This window comes from Arabidopsis lyrata (genome assembly GCF_000004255.2).
Source record: "Arabidopsis lyrata subsp. lyrata unplaced genomic scaffold ARALYscaffold_7, whole genome shotgun sequence".
Lineage (NCBI taxonomy): Eukaryota > Viridiplantae > Streptophyta > Magnoliopsida > Brassicales > Brassicaceae > Arabidopsis > Arabidopsis lyrata.
Window position 1 is genome coordinate 9572747 of NW_003302549.1, and position 19290 is coordinate 9592036.

General features: G+C 37.7%; 3 protein-coding genes across 3 annotated transcripts; 1 reads left to right on the forward strand and 2 right to left on the reverse strand.

The window, feature by feature from the left end:
- The first annotated feature begins 1263 nt into the window (after positions 1 to 1263).
- On the forward strand, positions 1264 to 10630 carry LOC9305994 (tripeptidyl-peptidase 2). Its single transcript, XM_021016711.1, has 34 exons — positions 1264 to 1872; positions 2045 to 2123; positions 2216 to 2289; positions 2416 to 2525; positions 2653 to 2733; positions 2838 to 2924; positions 3019 to 3161; positions 3266 to 3416; positions 3496 to 3618; positions 3850 to 3933; positions 4036 to 4223; positions 4304 to 4478; positions 4574 to 4695; positions 4768 to 4847; positions 5133 to 5191; positions 5478 to 5632; positions 5729 to 5907; positions 6028 to 6140; positions 6208 to 6378; positions 6858 to 6986; positions 7074 to 7174; positions 7266 to 7383; positions 7617 to 7696; positions 7907 to 7973; positions 8136 to 8218; positions 8300 to 8351; positions 8438 to 8569; positions 8754 to 8825; positions 8983 to 9075; positions 9206 to 9301; positions 9488 to 9586; positions 9709 to 9801; positions 9982 to 10143; positions 10239 to 10630. The coding sequence occupies exons 1-34, from the start codon at positions 1443 to 1445 to the stop codon at positions 10395 to 10397; spliced, it is 4140 nt and encodes a 1379-aa protein (XP_020872370.1). The 5' UTR covers positions 1264 to 1442; the 3' UTR covers positions 10398 to 10630.
- A 483-nt stretch (positions 10631 to 11113) lies between these two features.
- Positions 11114 to 13760, reverse strand: LOC110226192. The gene has a single exon (XM_021016924.1). It carries the CDS (start codon positions 13580 to 13582, stop codon positions 11999 to 12001), a length of 1584 nt encoding a protein of 527 aa, XP_020872583.1. The 5' UTR covers positions 13583 to 13760; the 3' UTR covers positions 11114 to 11998.
- A 2884-nt stretch (positions 13761 to 16644) lies between these two features.
- On the reverse strand, positions 16645 to 19030 carry LOC9303946 (berberine bridge enzyme-like 21). The gene has a single exon (XM_002869877.2). It carries the CDS (start codon positions 18435 to 18437, stop codon positions 16818 to 16820), a length of 1620 nt encoding a protein of 539 aa, XP_002869923.1. The 5' UTR covers positions 18438 to 19030; the 3' UTR covers positions 16645 to 16817.
- Positions 19031 to 19290: the final 260 nt, after the last annotated feature.

Sequence of the window (19290 nt, forward strand, 5' to 3'; positions counted from 1 at the left end):
AAAAAAACCACACATTCTTCATTCTCAATCAAAGGTTTTTTTTTTTTGGAGGGAAAAAATAAATCAAAGGTTTTTTTTTGTATTAAAAAGATTAACAAAACACAACATAGCTGAAGATACAAAGCAAATCCATGATGAAGAACTCCAATTTTTCTGAACATGAGATCTGAGTAAGCTAATTTAAAAGCTTTCTAATAATATCAAATTATCAAACTCGCTGATCCCAGTAAGATCCAGCTGTGTGTTCGAAACTTCGGTGCTGTTCGTTTGGCAGTCGCAGGAGGCCTGCGATTGCGACTGAAAGTTGTTCATTTGACAGTCGCATGATCCTGCGACTAGTCGCGCGATCAGTCGCCGCGACTCGCGACTGAAATTTTTGATCGCAGGAAAAATTAGCGATGCGATTATTTAAATGGCGATTAGTCGCAGCGATCAGTCGCGCGATTGCTAAACGAACAACATCCCGCGATTTTAAAATCGAAGTCGCAATCGCAGCCGCAGTCGCAATCGCTGGCGATTATGAAACGAACATGACCTTCCATTACAATTTACAAATGCATGCATACCTATGACTCTTAGACTCTATGAGTAATATCCATAAGGTTTTTTAAAGCAACAACGGTTGTTGGGACTTGGGAGAGAGATCTTTTTTTTTTTTTTTTTTTTGTCAAACTGGGAGAGAGATCAAAACACACAAATCTTATAATATGCTTCAACGTGCATGACTTTTGATACTTAGCTGTCACAAAATAAAATGCTGCTAAACCCCCCTTTTCAGGGATTCTTCAGATATATCCACATGACATAACTAACACAATTTGTATCCATTTTAATTAGTCTGACAGACCTCAATTACCATATAAGAAAATTGTTAATCATAAATTTAAACGTGGTAGTCCTAATTTTTTCAAATTAAAATTAGTAACGCTATTGGTCTAATCATCTAGGAAGAAAGTCAAATCAGATCTCTACAAGACTACAACAAACAGATATAGAAAGTATACAATATATATGAAAAAAAAGTTGGGAAAAATCAGATGAGTGAATGTAAAGTTTCCATATAGTATAAAGTAAATATATGGGCAGTAACAGTCTGAGATTTACCATAACATCTTAAAACCAGCTCACAAAGAATTAAGCTAAGACGACAACAATGGAGAACAATCTCATACACTCAAGAAGCAATCAGAGTGAGGTTATGTCCAAATTTAAAGTCACAACAACAATTAAAACTCTGTAATTAAGAAATTAAAATCGAAACTAATCTCGTTATCTAGATAGAGCAAGCCAAAGCCACCAGTTAAGAGAAAGCCACGACCAACTCCATCCATTGACACAACCCAAAACGGCAAAAAGGCCTCTCACGAGTGACACGATTCGACTCAGCTGTTAATTGACCAAAATACCCCTGTTGATTAACTAACGTAACACACATCCCGAAGATGGATCTGAGTCTGCAGCTGCAGGTCCACGGCGCGTTAATCAAAGGCCCGTCGTGTCCTTCTTATTGGGCTTCTTCTTCTTCTTCACTCTCTCTTCTTCCTCGTGGTTTCATTTCTTCTTCTCCGTTTCTTCTTCATCGAAGACTCAGAAGAAGCTGCTCTCGTTCTCGTGGAATTCGATTAAGACGGAGTGGTTTCTCGGCGATGCCTTGTTCTTCTTCTGATACTCTTACGGCTTCTCGCGTCGGTTGTGGCGGAGGAGGTGGTGGTGGTGGTGGCGGTGGAGCTGATAATGCTTCTGTCGCTAATTTCAAGCTCAACGAATCTACTTTCCTTGCTTCTCTCATGCCTAAGAAAGAAATCCGTGCGGATCGCTTCATCGAAGCTCATCCTGAGTACGACGGTCGTGGTGTAGTCATCGCTATCTTTGGTACTTTCTCTCGTTTTTCTATTCTCTGATTTTTGGTTTATCTAATTTCGTCGCTTGAATTGTTAATGGAGAAACTGAGCGATTGTTTGGTTCTTAAGACGACGGCGTTGTAACTCTCTAAGTAAAATTCTGATTTGAGGAACTGAGCAAATGGAATTTTGTGTGTTTCCAGATTCTGGTTTTGATCCTTCTGCTGCTGGCTTGCATGTAACTTCTGATGGAAAACCCAAGGTTTTGGACGTCATTGACTGGTATATTTTTGTGATTTAATTGAATTTTGCATCTGGTGTTCTTTGTACATTTGAGTGACTGTGGCGTGATGGTATCGTTTTTAATCGTTTAGCACTGGAAGTGGGGATATAGATACATCCACAGTGGTGAAAGCCAATGAAGATGGTCAAATTCGTGGAGCATCAGGTTGGTGACTTAAGAGATTTATGATTTCTGCATGATAGTTTTCTTGCTCATTTTGGCTTGTCGATTCTCTCTCTATAGCTATGATATACGTTGATCATTTATTTTGTTTGCACAAATTTCTTACAGGGGCACCATTGGTTGTCAATTCTTCATGGAAAAATCCCACTGGAGAGTGGCGTGTAGGTTCCAAGTTGGTTTATCAGTTATTTACAGATGACTTAACTTCTCGTGTGAAGGTAGCAATTAGAGTTGTGATCTTTTTGGCTCTTTGGATTGCTTTCATCTACTCATTAAATATTGCACCAGATTTTACGTATCTGGTTTGCAATCCCATTGTCTAAGACTTGTCTTGTCATTACACAGAAAGAGAGAAGGAAATCTTGGGATGAAAAGAATCAGGAAGAAATTGCAAAGGCTGTAAACAATCTGTATGATTTCGATCAGGTGCTACGGAGATGCTGAATGTGGTTTGCTGTATTTTAGGTGTTGTGAGTTTGGACAGTGCTCTTCAATTCTATCGTAAACTCATTTGTCATTCTTGCCTCCAGAAGCACAGCAAGGTGGAAGATGCGAAATTGAAGAAAACCCGTGAAGACCTCCAAAGCAAAGTTGATTTTCTGAAAAAACAAGCTGATGTAAGTTTAGAGACTGTCCTTTGGTAGTTTTATTTCTGCGTACTTGTTCGCTGTTTTCTTGAATCTGTGCTATAAATCAATTGTTTTTCTGTAGAAATATGAAGACAAAGGGCCTGTTATTGATGCTGTTGTGTGGCATGATGGAGAAGTTTGGAGGGTTGCACTTGATACACAGAGTCTGGAAGAGGATCCAGATAGCGGGAAACTAGCAGACTTCTCCCCGCTGACTAACTACCGGCAAGTCTTCATTTAAAGATCTTTCTCTTATGAAAGTTCAGGAATTTTTCGTCTGGGAACATGATTTTATTTTATTTTTATTCTCAATCTTATATGTACTACAGAATTGAGCGGAAGTATGGCGTGTTTAGCCGACTAGATGCATGCTCCTTTGTTGCTAACGTGTATGATGAGGGAAAAGTTCTAAGCATTGTAACTGATAGTTCTCCTCATGGCACTCATGTTGCTGGAATAGCTACTGCACACCACCCTGAGGTGCCAAACGCATCTATATAATTTAGAGATATTGATGATTTGTTGCAACCAATTAACTCCCGTTGTATGTGTATGTTAGGAGCATTTGTTAAATGGTGTGGCACCTGGTGCACAGATAATATCTTGCAAAATTGGAGACTCGCGATTAGGTTCAATGGAGACCGGGACTGGATTGAGTCGTGCATTGATAGCTGCCCTGGAGGTAATAATTCATTAGCTGAAATTAATTTACCATTAGCTGAAAATGTCATTTGTAACTTTGTGAAATTATATCGTTTGAAGTTTGAACAAAAGTCGTATATCTCTTGAATTACTTTGCATCATCAGGAAGAATTTCATCTCTGTGGATTATTAGATGTGAGGTTTACATCGACACAAGTCAATACGTTCAATGTTTCTTTTGTATATGCTGACTTCTATAATGATGTTACAGCATAACTGTGATCTTGTCAACATGAGCTATGGAGAGCCAGCATTACTTCCAGACTATGGGCGCTTTGTTGATCTTGTTACTGAAGTATCATTCAAATCTTTTTGTCTTTATTTGGACAGCACTTATTAGCTTGTGTATTTTGCTTTTCGTCTTGCGTTTATGGACATTCTGCTATGCTTTTTTTAGGCTGTGAACAAGAGACGCCTAATATTTGTAAGTAGTGCTGGCAACAGTGGTCCAGCTTTGACAACGGTCGGAGCACCGGGTGGAACAACGTCCAGTATCATCGGGGTTGGTGCATATGTTTCTCCTGCAATGGCAGCCGGTGCCCATTCAGTGGTGGAACCTCCCAGTGAGGGGCTTGAATACACTTGGTATTTTTACCATTTTTTTAATTTTGATTTATTCTATAGCTAGTTGTAGATGGCATGAAATAGTTATTGTTATATTGTAGGTCAAGCCGGGGGCCAACATCTGATGGGGATCTTGGTGTCTGCATAAGTGCACCTGGTGGGGCTGTTGCTCCTGTTCCTACATGGACGCTTCAAAGACGCATGCTCATGAATGGAACATCAATGGCATCTCCTTCTGCCTGTGGAGCAATTGCGTTACTTCTAAGTGCTATGAAGGTTTCTTCTTAAACATTATTTTTTCCTTTCTGCACATTTGTTTCCTTTTCCGTTCTTTTCAGTTCTGCTGCTGACATTCTTTCACACTTCTGCAGGCTGAGGGCATCCCAGTTAGCCCGTACAGTGTGAGAAGGGCCCTCGAGAATACATCTACACCTGTAGGTGATCTACCTGAAGATAAACTAACTACTGGACAAGGGCTTATGCAAGTTGATAAGTAAGGTTCTATACTGTGTAATTAATTTGACACCATATTTAGATAGGTAATTAATTTATTTTGTTATGACAGGGCATATGAATACTTAAAAGAGTTTCAGGACTATCCATGCGTATTTTATCAGATAAAGGTCAATCTCTCCGGGAAAACAAGTATGTAAACGAAGAATTTGAATATTTAGTTAAACATTTTAAGCTAGTCGCTTATTGAAAACTTGCTTGATGAAACCTATCACATATTCTTATTTGATTTTTTATAAACAGGACAACTGAATGTGTTGAATTCCATATTATCTTTTGCAAATGCATCTCACCTATGTGTAGCTACTAATCTAAAGGGCTTCCTGCTGTTACCTGGGAAAATTTCCTACAATTTTGATTATATTCGATAAAACATGTATCTTTTTTTAATGAAGATTTTGAACTCTGTAAACGCAGTTCCAACATCACGGGGCATCTACCTGCGGGAGGGTACTGCTTGCAGACAGTCTACTGAGGTAAGCGTTTCTATATCACAGGGATATGTTCGTTCACTCAGGAGTATGCATAGTAATCTAGCCAAATGCATGCTCACTTAAATTCTATACAAAAAACCATTATCGTCAATCGACATGCCATATTCATCTGTTTCTGGAATACCAAGTTCTTGGGATGCCCTATCATGGAGCCAGAATTTTCCTTCGCGAACTTTATCTCCTACCAGATGTGTAGTCTGTTTTCCATTCAAGCTTTTGTTATTTCTCCTGTCTGTTTTGTGAAACAAGCATAGTTTTGATTTTCCAGTGGACAGTACAAGTTGATCCAAAGTTCCATGAAGGTGCAAGTAATTTAAAGGAACTTGTCCCTTTTGAGGAATGTCTTGAGTTGCACTCCACAGATGAAGGAGTTGTACGGGTTCCTGACTATCTCCTTCTCACTCATAACGGACGTAGCTTCAAGTTAGTTTTTTCCAATCCTATATCTTGCTGCTTATGTTCGGTTTGCTTTTTCGTGCCATGTTGTCTCTGTAGTAAGATTGTATCATCTCTTTTCAGCGTTGTTGTGGATCCCACAAATCTTGGTGATGGTGTGCATTACTTTGAAGTTTATGGGATTGATTGCAAAGCACCAGAGCGGGGTCCTCTTTTCAGAATCCCAGTAACAATAATAATTCCCAAGACTGTGGCAAATCGACCTCCTGTTATTTCATTTCAGCAAATGTCTTTCATCTCAGGTTAGCGTTTGTGGACTTTGTAATGTGTGCTTTATAAAGCAAACAAGTCCTCTGAAATGGCAGCCTTTTTTTTTATTTATATATCTTAGATTTTTTATTCTTCAATAATTCCAACTGTAGGCCACATTGAACGAAGATATATCGAGGTACCACATGGAGCAACATGGGCTGAGGCTACAATGCGAACTTCGGGGTTTGATACTACACGACGATTTTATATTGATACACTTCTGGTAGGGCACGTTTAAAGATAATTCATTATTTTTATGCTACTGGCTCTAATCTTTACTTAATTTGCAGCTTTGCCCATTGCGAAGGCCTATCAAGTGGGAGAGCGCATCAACTTTCGCATCTCCATCTGCTAAAAGCTTTGCGTTTCCTGTGGTTAGTGGTCAAACGATGGAACTAGCTATAGCTCAATTCTGGTCAAGTGGCCTTGGAAGTCGTGAACCAACTATCGTTGACTTTGAGGTAGGAACTGAGAATTATATGTGCGAATATCAATGCTGTTAAAGGCATTTGCATAAGGAATGTAAAATGCTTGTGTTTTGTTTTATCTTTTGTGTCAACCTGTGTCAAGTAAACTCTAGTTATATTTTTAGACCTGTTCTTCCCTCCTTTTTTCCCTACTGGTCCTGACTTTCCTTTGAGTTCTCATGCTAGTTTATCTTTTGGCCTATGTTAATACATTGCATAATTCTTTTCACAATTTAGTTCCCTTACCAGTTTTAGCCTCTTTAGCTGTGGATGTTAGGTCTCAGGTTTAGCAATAATCACTCCTGTTTGTGCATTCTCTTATAGGAGTGGTTTTGAAAACGAATGTCTTCATGTTGTTACAGCTTATGCTGTGCGCGAAGTTCTATGTTCAGTTAACTCATGCATGCTTACTATATTGAGTACATTGTGACTTGTTAGAAATGAGTTGACGGAAGTTACGTCTGGTACTTTAGATTGAATTCCATGGAGTTGGTGTCGATAAAGAAGAATTGTTACTTGATGGAAGTGAAGCACCAATAAAAGTTGAAGCCGAAGCACTATTGGCATCTGAAAAACTTGTTCCCATAGCTGTCCTGAACAAGGTACGGTGTATTTTATGATTGCATCTTCTCCTTTTTCTGTAATTGCTTGTAGAATTGCTTCTGGACAGTGTTTTGTTTTAACTGCAGATAAGAGTCCCATATCAACCTATTGATGCACAACTAAAGACTCTATCAACTGGCCGTGATAGACTACTGTCGGGCAAGCAGATACTAGCATTGACCTTAACGTGAGTTATGCTTCTGCGTTCTTGCTGTTGTTGCTCTTACCTATCTCTCTATCAAATTTCTTTCAGCAATCTCATCCTTTGGTTTCTGCAGCTACAAGTTCAAATTAGAAGATTCAGCTGAAGTAAAACCGTATATACCATTATTGAACAATCGCATATATGACACAAAATTTGAGTCCCAGTTTTATATGATCTCTGATGCCAACAAGGTACTCTTCAAACTGCCACCTAATAGGATGGGTAATACAAGTATAGATAAGCTTCAAATTCTCATTGGCATTGTCAACTAAATATCTGATACATTTCACAAAATTTATGACTCTCTAGCTCGGTCATGTACTGTGAAAACGCTTTTCGGCTTTTGTGTCTAGCAAATTTAGTTATTTCTTACTTAAATTAGGGTATTTTCTTGCCTTAACATGTTGTCCTGACATTCTTTCAGCGTGTATATGCAATGGGTGATGTTTATCCTGAGTCTTCTAAACTTCCGAAGGGAGAATATAAACTTCAGCTGTATCTGAGGTTTGTGCTACATCTTTGGTGGTTGCAGTTTGTTTTAAAATTTGAAGAGTAGAGTTTGTACATACTAATCTATCGGCCGAACCAATCTTCTCAACATGACTGGTTGACAAGTTCCTGTAAACTATATTTTTTTCATGGTTGACAACTATATTTCACAATGTGTATTTTCGTATTTAGTCATCTACTCTAAAAGCTTATTGGTTTCACCAGGCATGAAAATGTGCAGCTGCTGGAAAAGTTGAAGCAGCTCATTTTGTTTATTGAAAGAAATATGGGGGTAAGATACTGAATTACGTTTTGCTTTAAATTGAAAAAGGCGAGATCTAACAAAGTTGGAGTTAAATCTTTGTGTGTGTTTTTATGTCAATATTTTTCTTTTTGCAACATTAGGATGCAAAAAGAGCTGATTTTTTTGTCATTTATTTTGCTGGTGATGCAGGAGATTCGGCTGAATTTACATTCTGAACCAGATGGTCCGTTCACAGGAAATGGTGCCTTTAAGTCCTCTATTCTAATGCCAGGGTACACTCTTTTGGCTCACTTACCAGTTTATACTTTTGTGGCTGCTGCGTTGGTTCTCTGAACATGTTTATCACCCTGCAGGGTGAAGGAAGCGTTTTATCTGGGCCCACCAACAAAAGACAAGCTACCCAAGGTTTAGTAGATTGTTGAAGTATAATTGGTGTTCTGATGTTCTGATGCATATCCCGCGTAAATGTACAATTTTAACTTCACCTGCAGAATACTCCCCAAGGATCTGTGTTGGTGGGAGAAATCTCATATGGGAAATTGTCATTTGATGATAAAGAAGGGAAGAATCCAAAGGATAATCCTGTATCTTATCCGATATCATATGTGGTTCCACCAAATAAGGTATCTAAAAAAACTACCATTTCTGGTCTCGCATACCTGTTAGCATAGGCTTGTGAAACTTGATGCAGTAATGCAGGACAATCTGGCTACATGAGCTCATATTTTGTGTTTAGCTTGATCTAGTCTTTCCTTGTATTTCAATTTTCTTGAACTTTATTGATTTGTTTTTTTCTTTATTCCATAGCCTGAGGAAGATAAAAAAGCAGCTTCTGCTCCAAATTGCTCTAAATCAGTATCAGAACGCTTGGAAGAAGAGGTATTATTTGCCGAAACATGTTACATATTACTTAATGGCTCTTTCTCAACTTGATGGGCGAACGTTCTATTATATTATATAATTGAATCAAGTACTTGTTGGTGAATATTGACACGGTTTTGGAACTTTTTTTATGAACACGCTTTCTTGTAATCAGGTTCGTGACACAAAGATCAAATTTCTCGGGAACCTAAAACAAGAAACTGAGGAAGAGCGTTCAGAGTGGAGAAACTTGTGTGCCTGTCTCAAGGTTTGCCAACTAAAGGCTTTCATTTTTCTTTCTGAATAGTGACTTTTGCTAGTTTAACCTTGTAAGTTTTTTAAAAGGTATGCAAATCTGAATTACTGTAAGATTAACTTGAGCATATGTTCCTTGGCAGTCTGAATACCCAAAATACACTCCATTACTAGCTAAGATCCTGGAAGGTTTACTGTCTCGATCTGATGCTGGGGACAAAATCAGTCATCACGAAGAGGTAAAGTTTTGAGTGAGTTACTATAAAAAATTGTGCACTAGTCTCTCTTATTATACATGAAGCAGAATCATCAACTTTAAAACACTCAGTAGTCTCATTGATTCTGACAAACCTCTCAAGTGTTTTGTGTAGTTGGTCAGAAAAATAAGCATGTAAGTTGAATATCTCTTCATTTTGTTCTTGCAGATTATAGAAGCGGCAAACGAAGTAGTACGCAGTGTTGACGTAGATGAGTTAGCAAGATTCTTGCTAGACAAAACTGAACCAGAAGATGCTGAAGCAGAGGTGTGTTATTATATTATTTATTGCGTTTTCTTACAAAGTTGTTTTTTTGTAGTATTCTTAACTATTTACTTCCTTTATTTGCGACACTGATAACAATACCTACTGTGTTATTTTCGAATTAGAAATTGAAGAAAAAAATGGAGATGACACGTGATCAACTGGCAGATGCACTATACCAGAAAGGATTAGCCATGGCGAGAATCGAGAATCTGAAAGTAAGACCAATACTAATATCCTCGTTAACTGTTAATTAGTCACTGATTAGAAGAGAGTAACATGTTAGCTGGTGATTAACTGATTTGCATATGAAAGTTGCTGAATATAGCGCATAGGAACTACGAATGGTGTCATGAGCATTTTTATACTGAGAAATTACGCTACTAAATTGTTTGCAGGGTGAGAAGGGAGATGAAGGAGAAGAAGAAAGTGGTCAGAGGGATAAATTCGAAGAAAACTTCAAAGAACTGACAAAATGGGTAGACGTGAAATCATCTAAATATGGTACTCTCACTGTTCTAAGAGAGAAACGGCTCTCACGACTCGGGACCGCATTGAAGGTAAAATACATTTTTCTAATCTTTATATGTACCAAGAAACTGCAAATGATGATCATATGAAATCACTTACCCCACATGACTGATGATGACGTCAGGTACTTGATGGCTTGATCCAAAACGAGAACGAGACTGCGAATAAGAAACTCTACGAACTGAAACTGGGTTTGCTGGAGGAACTAGGTTGGAGCCATTTGGTTACGTATGAGAAGCAATGGATGCAGGTTCGTTTCCCTACAAGCTTACCCCTCTTTTAGTAGTTGTTTCTACCTTCTTGTCCAATAAAAGTGCTACGTTCTTGTTCAATAAAAGCTTGTCCAGAACATATAGTGCTAAGTTCTTGTTCAATAAATGCTTGTCCAGAACATTTAGTTGGTTGTTTTTCTAAAACCCAAACTACTGTTTGATTTTCTCTGTCCTTAGAAACTGTATGTTCTTGTCTATTGATATATTTTCCAGTTGTGAATCAATAAAATTATAGTTCAATTTAGTATTTGTGTCAATGTGAAATTTGCTCCTTGCAAAAGAAGTTTTTTTTTTTTTTTTTTTTGGTTGGGAAATTGAATGATATAGCAATTTTTAGAAGCAAAATTTTAAAAAGGTATCACGATAGGCAAAATAACAAGGTCTAAAATAATTCGTGGTTTAATTAGACAACACTCAGCAGTTACGAAGATAAAACATTTTTTAACATAAAAGTGGTCATAGCATGTCATGTAACATGATAATCAGATAATGCATAGTAAACTCATTGTTTAGAAGATGTGAGTAATTTCTAATCGTCTATTAAGATGTGTATTCTCTGACGAAAAGATTTTGTGACTAATCGGATAAGTAATCTCTATCTCTAACGATGGTAAGATACGCATTCCGCATAAAGCAGGATCCACTAAACTAATCGATGAGAGAAACAAAAACAAACGAGTAACAGCCAATACACTCAGATAATGTTTGTTTATTGAACTTTCTGTAAGTGCGGATGAGGTAAGATAAATTGCGGAAAGTAAACGAGACAAGAAATTTGTTAACGAGGTTCGGTTTTTCCTACTCCCCGGGACCAAGTCCAGATTTCGATTTCACTAGAACAAGAAAGCAAATTACAACCAATTCGCAAACGCGTAAAACAAGCCCAACCCTCTTGATCTACCGCTCCCTTCTATAACGTGAAACCTTAAGGATAATCTCTACCCTTAACTAAACTCCCCTTGAGTCTAGATTTAATCAGGATAACCTAACCCTGAGCTAAACTCCACTTGAGCCTAGACTTCAAAACAAAACCACTTGATCACACAAGCACAAAACCCGCAAAACTAAGTTGCACAAAACCGCGAAACTATGTCGCACACACCCTTAGAAAGCTCTCAATGATTTGCCTCTATGCCTCAGCTCTCTTGCTCTCCAAGACGTCCCCAGCTCCTCCTTATATAGCCAAAACGATTTCCTAATCACCATAGGAGAAGATTTCCAATTTCCATAAGAAAAAGTAAATTTCCTTTTATACTTTTCCTTTTTCTCTTCAAACTCCACTTTCATCAAGTCTTCCAAATCTCTTTAAGTCCTTTTTCCTTTGTGATTCATCCTCTAAACACGCTCCAAACACATCTTCTCAAACCTTCTAGAAACCGACACTTACACAAAAACAGTCGCATCTTGACATACTTCTTGAATCATTCAGAAACTTCATCAGACAAAATCTTGTTTTACTTCTTGACTCATTCAACAACTTCATCAGACTGCAGCTACATCTTCAATCTCCCCCTTTTTGACTATGTTTGTGAACTCAACAGTTCTAACTCCAAAACAACATCACGAAACACATCATCATTCTCCCCCTGAATGAGTCACAACATGGTCAAAACTACTTAGAAAATTCTCCCCGCTTTGCAACACGAGGTTGATAGCCTAGTACACCACCTCCATAGAAGTCATCTTTCCTAACCCAAATCTTCCTGCGCCTTAAGCCTTCATGACTGGATTCTCGAATGAATCTGAAACAATTCCTCTTAATATGCCCTTGAACTCCACAATGATAACATGTAGGACCATGAAATCTCTTATCATAAGCATTCTCCATTCGATTTCTCTCCCTCAATAATCTGAAACACCTTGGCCTAATATGCCCAACAATACCACAATGATGGCAAACAGGTCGAAAAATTCGTTGAGGTGCACTCTGCAGTTCTTTACCTTTTCCTGTATCAGACTCTGTACCAGTTCTCGTAGTAGTTCTTGTACCTGACGCAGTCTCTGCCACAGTTGCTGTTTCTGACACACTTCCTGATCCAGACGTGATTTTTCCACCATAAACAAACACTGGATCCGATTTTGAAAGTTTTCCTTCAAATCCAAGGCCACACTTATCAATCTTGCCAATATTCAGAATATGATCCAACTTCTTTGTGCCATTATTAAGCATCCTCAAATTCTTTTGAGTTTCTTCAAGTTGTACTTTGGCTTGTGATGCTTCTTCTTCTTTTTCTGCAGCATATTTCTGTACTTCAATGACTTTAGCCTCTAACTTGAGTTTCTCCTTAGTTAACACTGAATTCTCTTCAACCATTTTAAGCCAATGCTCATATAAGGCTCTATAATTCTCAGCAAATTCTTCATCATCAACACTCTCTGCATCACTATCATATTCATCGTTTTCACTTTTAATTGCAGGTCCTGTTGCAGATGCTGATGCAGACCCTGTTGCAGATGCTGATGCAGACCCTGTTGCAGATGCTGATGCAGACACTAATTCAGAAACTGACGCAGAATCTATATCTGAACTAGAATTGAAAGTTGTCAAAGCCACAAAATTCTTCAGATCTTCTTCTTCTTCATCTGAATCAGTTTCAGAATCACTAGTGACAACATTCATGGCCTTCTTCTTATGCTTTTGTAGATTGGCGCATTCCGAACGAACATGTCCATATCCTTTGCATTCAAAACATTGCACATTCTTTGATGAACTTCTCAACTCTTCATCAATTCTATCCTTCCTCTCTTTTCCCTTTCGTTTCAGATATTTAGTAAACTGTCTTGACAACATAGCCATTGAATCTTCAGTTGATGTTCCCTTAAGAGCAACTCCAATGTCAACTTCCTTCTTCACTTCATCTACCTTCTTCATCTTTCCTTTAGTTTCATATGATTTGCTTAACTCAAAAGCTTGAAGAATCCCAACAAACTCATCAAAAGCCATCTCATCTAGATTATGAGCTTCTTCAACTGCAGAAATCTTTGACTCAAATTTTGCAGGTAATGATCTCTTCAACTTCTTCACTAGCTTTTTGTCCTTGTAGACCTTTCCAAGAGCAAACGATTCATTAGATATGTCACATAACTTTGCACTAAAATCAGCCACATTTTCCTCTTCTTCCATCCTTAGATTCTCAAATTGCGAAGCTAACATATCTAATTTCGTTCTCTTAACGCTTGTAGTACCCTCAAACATATTCTCCAATGTCTTCCATGCTTTTTGAGCTGATGCACATTGAGAAATCAACTTAAAGTGGCTTGAATCAATAGCATTGTAAATCGCAGTCTTAGCCTTAGAATTGCAACTTGATAGCTTTTTCTCTGCAGCAGTCCACTTATCTCTTGGCTTGAGACTTACAACTCCATCATCATCCGTAACTTTAGGAGCCTCCCAACCAAGTTCAATTGAATTCCAACAATCTTCATCAAGATTACTAATAAAAGCTTGCATACGAACCTTCCAATATCCATAATTCGCTGAATCAAGAAGTGGTGGTCTTGTCATAGACGTACCTTCCTTGTATGACTCCATCTCACACGATTCTCAGCTCTGTCTTACTTTCTGAACGATCTCCTGAACAATCTTCTGAACAATCTCCTGAACCTCACCCTGATCTACTCGAAACAAGACTAAATCTCTATCGAGAACCCGCTCTGATACCAATTGTAAGTGCGGATGAGGTAAGATAAATTGCGGAAAGTAAACGAGACAAGAAATTTGTTAACGAGGTTCGGTTTTTCCTACTCCCCGGGACCAAGTCCAGATTTCGATTTCACTAGAACAAGAAAGCAAATTACAACCAATTCGCAAACGCGTAAAACAAGCCCAACCCTCTTGATCTACCGCTCCCTTCTATAACGTGAAACCTTAAGGATAATCTCTACCCTTAACTAAACTCCCCTTGAGTCTAGATTTAATCAGGATAACCTAACCCTGAGCTAAACTCCACTTGAGCCTAGACTTCAAAACAAAACCACTTGATCACACAAGCACAAAACCCGCAAAACTAAGTTGCACAAAACCGCGAAACTATGTCGCACACACCCTTAGAAAGCTCTCAATGATTTGCCTCTATGCCTCAGCTCTCTTGCTCTCCAAGACGTCCCCAGCTCCTCCTTATATAGCCAAAACGATTTCCTAATCACCATAGGAGAAGATTTCCAATTTCCATAAGAAAAAGTAAATTTCCTTTTATACTTTTCCTTTTTCTCTTCAAACTCCACTTTCATCAAGTCTTCCAAATCTCTTTAAGTCCTTTTTCCTTTGTGATTCATCCTCTAAACACGCTCCAAACACATCTTCTCAAACCTTCTAGAAACCGACACTTACACAAAAACAGTCGCATCTTGACATACTTCTTGAATCATTCAGAAACTTCATCAGACAAAATCTTGTTTTACTTCTTGACTCATTCAACAACTTCATCAGACTGCAGCTACATCTTCACTTTCCACTATTGACCAGTCTGGCACCATAATCGAAGACTTTGATCCTTCATTTATTGGGCACTTCTCATTAATTACAAAACAAAATTCCCTCAATTATTTTGGTACTTAACTATTAACTGGTTAGCTTACTTTTGTAATCAAGTACTAGTTTGTATTAACACTTTTTCGTGCCATAGCTCGAATTCCTATCTAATTTTCCAATTCAAAAATGTGGATGTATAATTCGGTATGGCGAATTGTTTTTACTAATAAATTAATCAAAGTAAAATTAGAAGACTATTGCACCTAAAGAATGCAAGATTATATCACCTACTTCCTCTTATCATAGGTTTGGTAATATAAAAATACTGCAACTCTGTCCTTTCATGATCTTTTTTGAGATGTATACACTTGGATAATTGACCACTTTTTCCGAAGGTAGTGCTCAATTTGTGATATATAGCACAAAGGCCACTACGAGTTTTTGGCATGCCTAAGATAATTCAATGATCATTAAATCTATTTTTTTTTTTGTCAACTACACATTTATTAAAAAATTTCTTGGTTGGTTGTCCAACTAGGAGGAGAGATCATTAAATCTATTAAAAAAGTCGATTATGGTTTTTTTTGGTTGGAGTCCATGATGGTTTAAGCCTCAGAAACTATTAAAACACAAAAGGATTAATAAACTATTTTGTCGAGCCATCTTTGTTGATTTAATAACGCAAAACCATTATTATTACACTTAGGAATCTTGAACCATGCATAATTAATTGGAAAATTGTTAAAAATACCCCTTTTGGTGTGCCCTTTTTCAAAAATGCCCCTTTTAGATGTCCATTTTCAAAAATGCCCCTTTTTAAATATGAAAAATTTATAAAATTTTATTAGGTTTATAAGATACTTATGGATGGTAACTATTACTTGAAGACTCGATCCAAGTATTTATAAGTGTTATAAAGTGTTTTTAAAGGTTTTACAAGATATTTTAAAGGTTTTTAAAGGTTTTTCAAAGGTTTTACAAGATATTTTAAAGATTTTTAAAGGTTTTTCAAAGGTTTTATATACTTATTTGTGTATGTTTTAATAATGTTACATACACAAATAAGATTTTAGATACTTATTTTGTATATGTTTTAATAATGTTATATACATATTTGGGTAAATCTTATATTTTATGAGCATTTTTTATAAAGTTTTAAAGAAGAGGCATTTTTGAAAAATGGCATTGAAAAAGGGGCATTTTTGCAAAAGCCCCTAAATTAATTATACATTTTCTTTTGTTCTTGCATTAAAATTGAAAAGAAACACAAAAGTTTGATTTTTTTTTTTTTTTTTTTTTTTTGATAACCAAGAGGTTAGGGACCGAAACCCTTAATCCCCCCAAGGTCCGGGGAAGACCAGGTGAAAGCCCCTGGCCAAATGGAAATGACTAGCACTTTCACGCTTGAGGGGAATCGATCTCTGGCCTGGACCAACAGGGCGACTCCTCTTCAAGTGAAAGCCACTAGACAACGACCACTTGGTTAAAGGTTCGGGTTCAAAAATAAACACAAAAGTTTGACTTTTCAGGCTTTAACGATTCAGTCTAAGATTTTAGAAGACTTTTAAGATCACCGGCACAAATTCTACGACGACGATGACACCTTTGGCTCATGCCCACCGTTTGGCTGTGACCATCTCAGGTTACATCTTCGTTCCCTTCGCAAATCGCAATTGCAACCCAAACAGGTCTAAAGTCAATAAGTTAACACTAACATTTCTTACATAATCCAATATTTACTCACGAGTTTCATCATTTGTTATACTAATCCAAATCAAAAACCTAAATTCCACAATTTCCTCCACAAATTTCAAGATTAGGTAGCTACATCAATCGACCGTTTTGGAATTATCTTTCAGTGACAAAAGAATCTTATTATAATAGGAGTTCCGTGAATACAATATTCCAAATCAACATTGTTGGTTTTGATTAAAACAAAAAAAGCTAAATTTGTTTACCACTATGCCTTGCTAAGCAAGGTAGGTATACTCTGTTCATGCATGAAGAAATTATCTGGATCAACCGCGGTTTTAACCTTTACTAATCGATCAAAATTATCTCCAAAATACTTCCTTCCATACACCTCTCCTTCCTCATAACTATTCGCACCATGATTGTTCACACCGATATCGACATCACGGTAATTCAAGTAAGCATTTCTAGGGTTCTTGCTCACAAACCCGGACATGAAACTGTAAAGAACGTTAGCCTGATTCAAGAAACCCTTCTCTATCTCGGCAGAGTTTTCTTGCCAGGTCACCGAGTACTGAACCTTGAAAAGCTTGTTTCGGTGCGGAAACGGCGTTGAATTAACCGTAACCTCCGCCATTTTCCCACCATACGGATTAAAAACAAGCCCGATTTTCCCCAACTCAATCATCTTCTTGAACAAAGACTCAATCCCATCTCTAGGAATCTCACTCGCAACGTAATCCGATTTCCTCTTCCCAAAATTCGCTTTATCAAGATTCCGATCAAGAAACACTTTAGGATCAATCTGAGTAGCATTAACACGATTATCCCACCATAAAGCAGACTGAAACCAAGACATCTCAATACAGTTCTCCTTCTTTAAACTCAGTTCAGGAAACTCCTTACGAAGCAACGCAACAACTTCGTCTGCTCTGCCTAAAAACAGAGCCACCACAGTAGCTCTCACCGTCTTCACTTTCTTCCTTGTCGCTGGTTGAATCAACATTCTCAAAAACAGATTCCGGTCGGTTTTCGGACCAACGGATTGCCATTTGTGAACCATATCCACCGCTCCTGAATCCATATACTTCTCCACTCTAAAAACCGTAACAGTTTCTGGCACAGGAACGAGCTTGACCTTGTATCCCAAAACGACGCCAAAGCTAGCTCCTCCTCCGCCGCAAATCGCCCAAAAAAGATCCTCACCCATTGCTTTCCGGTCTAAAACCTGACCATTTACATCGACGATCTTCGCATCGATCAAGTTATCAACTGATAATCCGAATTTCCTCAACATATTACCGTAACCACCACCGCTTACATGTCCACCAACACCAACCGTAGGACAAACTCCGGCGGGAAATCCATGGACTTTGCTTTTTTCCCAAATTCTGTAATAAACCTCTCCGAGAGTTGCTCCGGCGGAGATCCACGCCGATTGATCGGCGATATCGACAGAGACATCACGGAGATTAGACATGTCGAGTATAAAAAAGGGTTTATCAGAGATGTAAGAGAGACCTTCGTAATCATGGCCACCACTTCGGATTTTGAGGAGGAAATTTAGTGTTTTTGAGCAAGTGACGGCGGCGCTGACGTGGCTATCGGAGCGAGGAGTGACGATGATCGTGGGTTTTGGTGTAAATGAAGTGTTGAACCTCCCATTTCGAATGTAAGCACGAAGGACAGAGGAGAAAGAAGGGTTTGTCTGAGAGAAGACATTGTCAGTGATTTGGGTCTGTGGAGATTTCGTCTTGTCAGAGAAACACTGAACGAATGATTCGTAGGTAGAGTCCGACGACGGAGGTGCAGCGAATGTGGAGAAAGGGAGAGATATAAGGAAGAGGACAAAGAAAAGGACAGAGACAAATGTTTGTGTTGCAATCATCGTTGTAATGAGATTCGTTGCCTCTTCTCTGTTCTGTACTTTAGCCGCAAGACAGAAAGATAAGATAATGTTTTTTTTTCCTCGTTTTTTTTAGTAATCATTTGAACTCCAATGTCTCTATCTCTTTCGTATATAATAATCCTAATTGCATATTTTAATATAAAGTTATTTACGTACATGTTCTTATTAGAGTTATCCAAATTACGTTTTAGAATGGATTGTATATGATATCTTCATAAAGTTTTTATCAAAACGTTTCAAAGTCGTTACAGACTTATCCACATCTGAAAGATTTGTATTTTTTTTGTCGGATTATGAAGCCTTATTAGTCTTTCATTTGGCGTGATACCATGGATTTTACTATAGGAAGTATTCGTTATGGTTGGTTTGTTTTCCACAACTTCTTTGGTAAATTAGCTGTCAAAAGTTTTCTGGAGGAGTATTTAGATATTCTGCATGACATATGTAATTGTCTTTTCTCGGGTTCTATCGTCTTCTTTGCCTTGTATCGGTTTAGGTTTCTGAGTATATAAAAATATTAGATTAGCCGCCGACTTAGTTTTTGAGACTTTCAACTCTTGTTCTCGGTATTGTAGTCCCCCTAATTAACTTTTGTTAAGTAATCAAATCCTTTTTGCTTGGTCAAGGTAGCTTTAGGAAAGAATCAAGGGTAATCAAATTAATTTTTTTTTATGTCTTCTACTTAATTTGGTGAAATCAAATCAAATTAGTCCCATTAGATTATTTCTATGTTTTCTGAAGGTATAGGAATTAGTCCTATTACTAAAATAATATCTAAAACATTTTAACGAAACTCTCTCGTGTTCTTTTTTTTTGGCAAATTCCTCAAAGC

Coding starts and splice junctions, on each gene's coding strand:
- LOC9305994 (XM_021016711.1), top strand. CDS start 1,443: ATGGATCTGAGTCTGCAGCTGCAGGTCCACGGCGCGTTAATCAAAGGC. Junction 7,384..7,616: donor TGATCTCTGATGCCAACAAG/GTACTCTTCAAA, acceptor ACATTCTTTCAG/CGTGTATATGCAATGGGTGA. Junction 8,570..8,753: donor ATGTGGTTCCACCAAATAAG/GTATCTAAAAAA, acceptor TTTATTCCATAG/CCTGAGGAAGATAAAAAAGC.
- LOC110226192 (XM_021016924.1), bottom strand. CDS start 13,582: ATGTTTGAGGGTACTACAAGCGTTAAGAGAACGAAATTAGATATGTTA.
- LOC9303946 (XM_002869877.2), bottom strand. CDS start 18,437: ATGATTGCAACACAAACATTTGTCTCTGTCCTTTTCTTTGTCCTCTTC.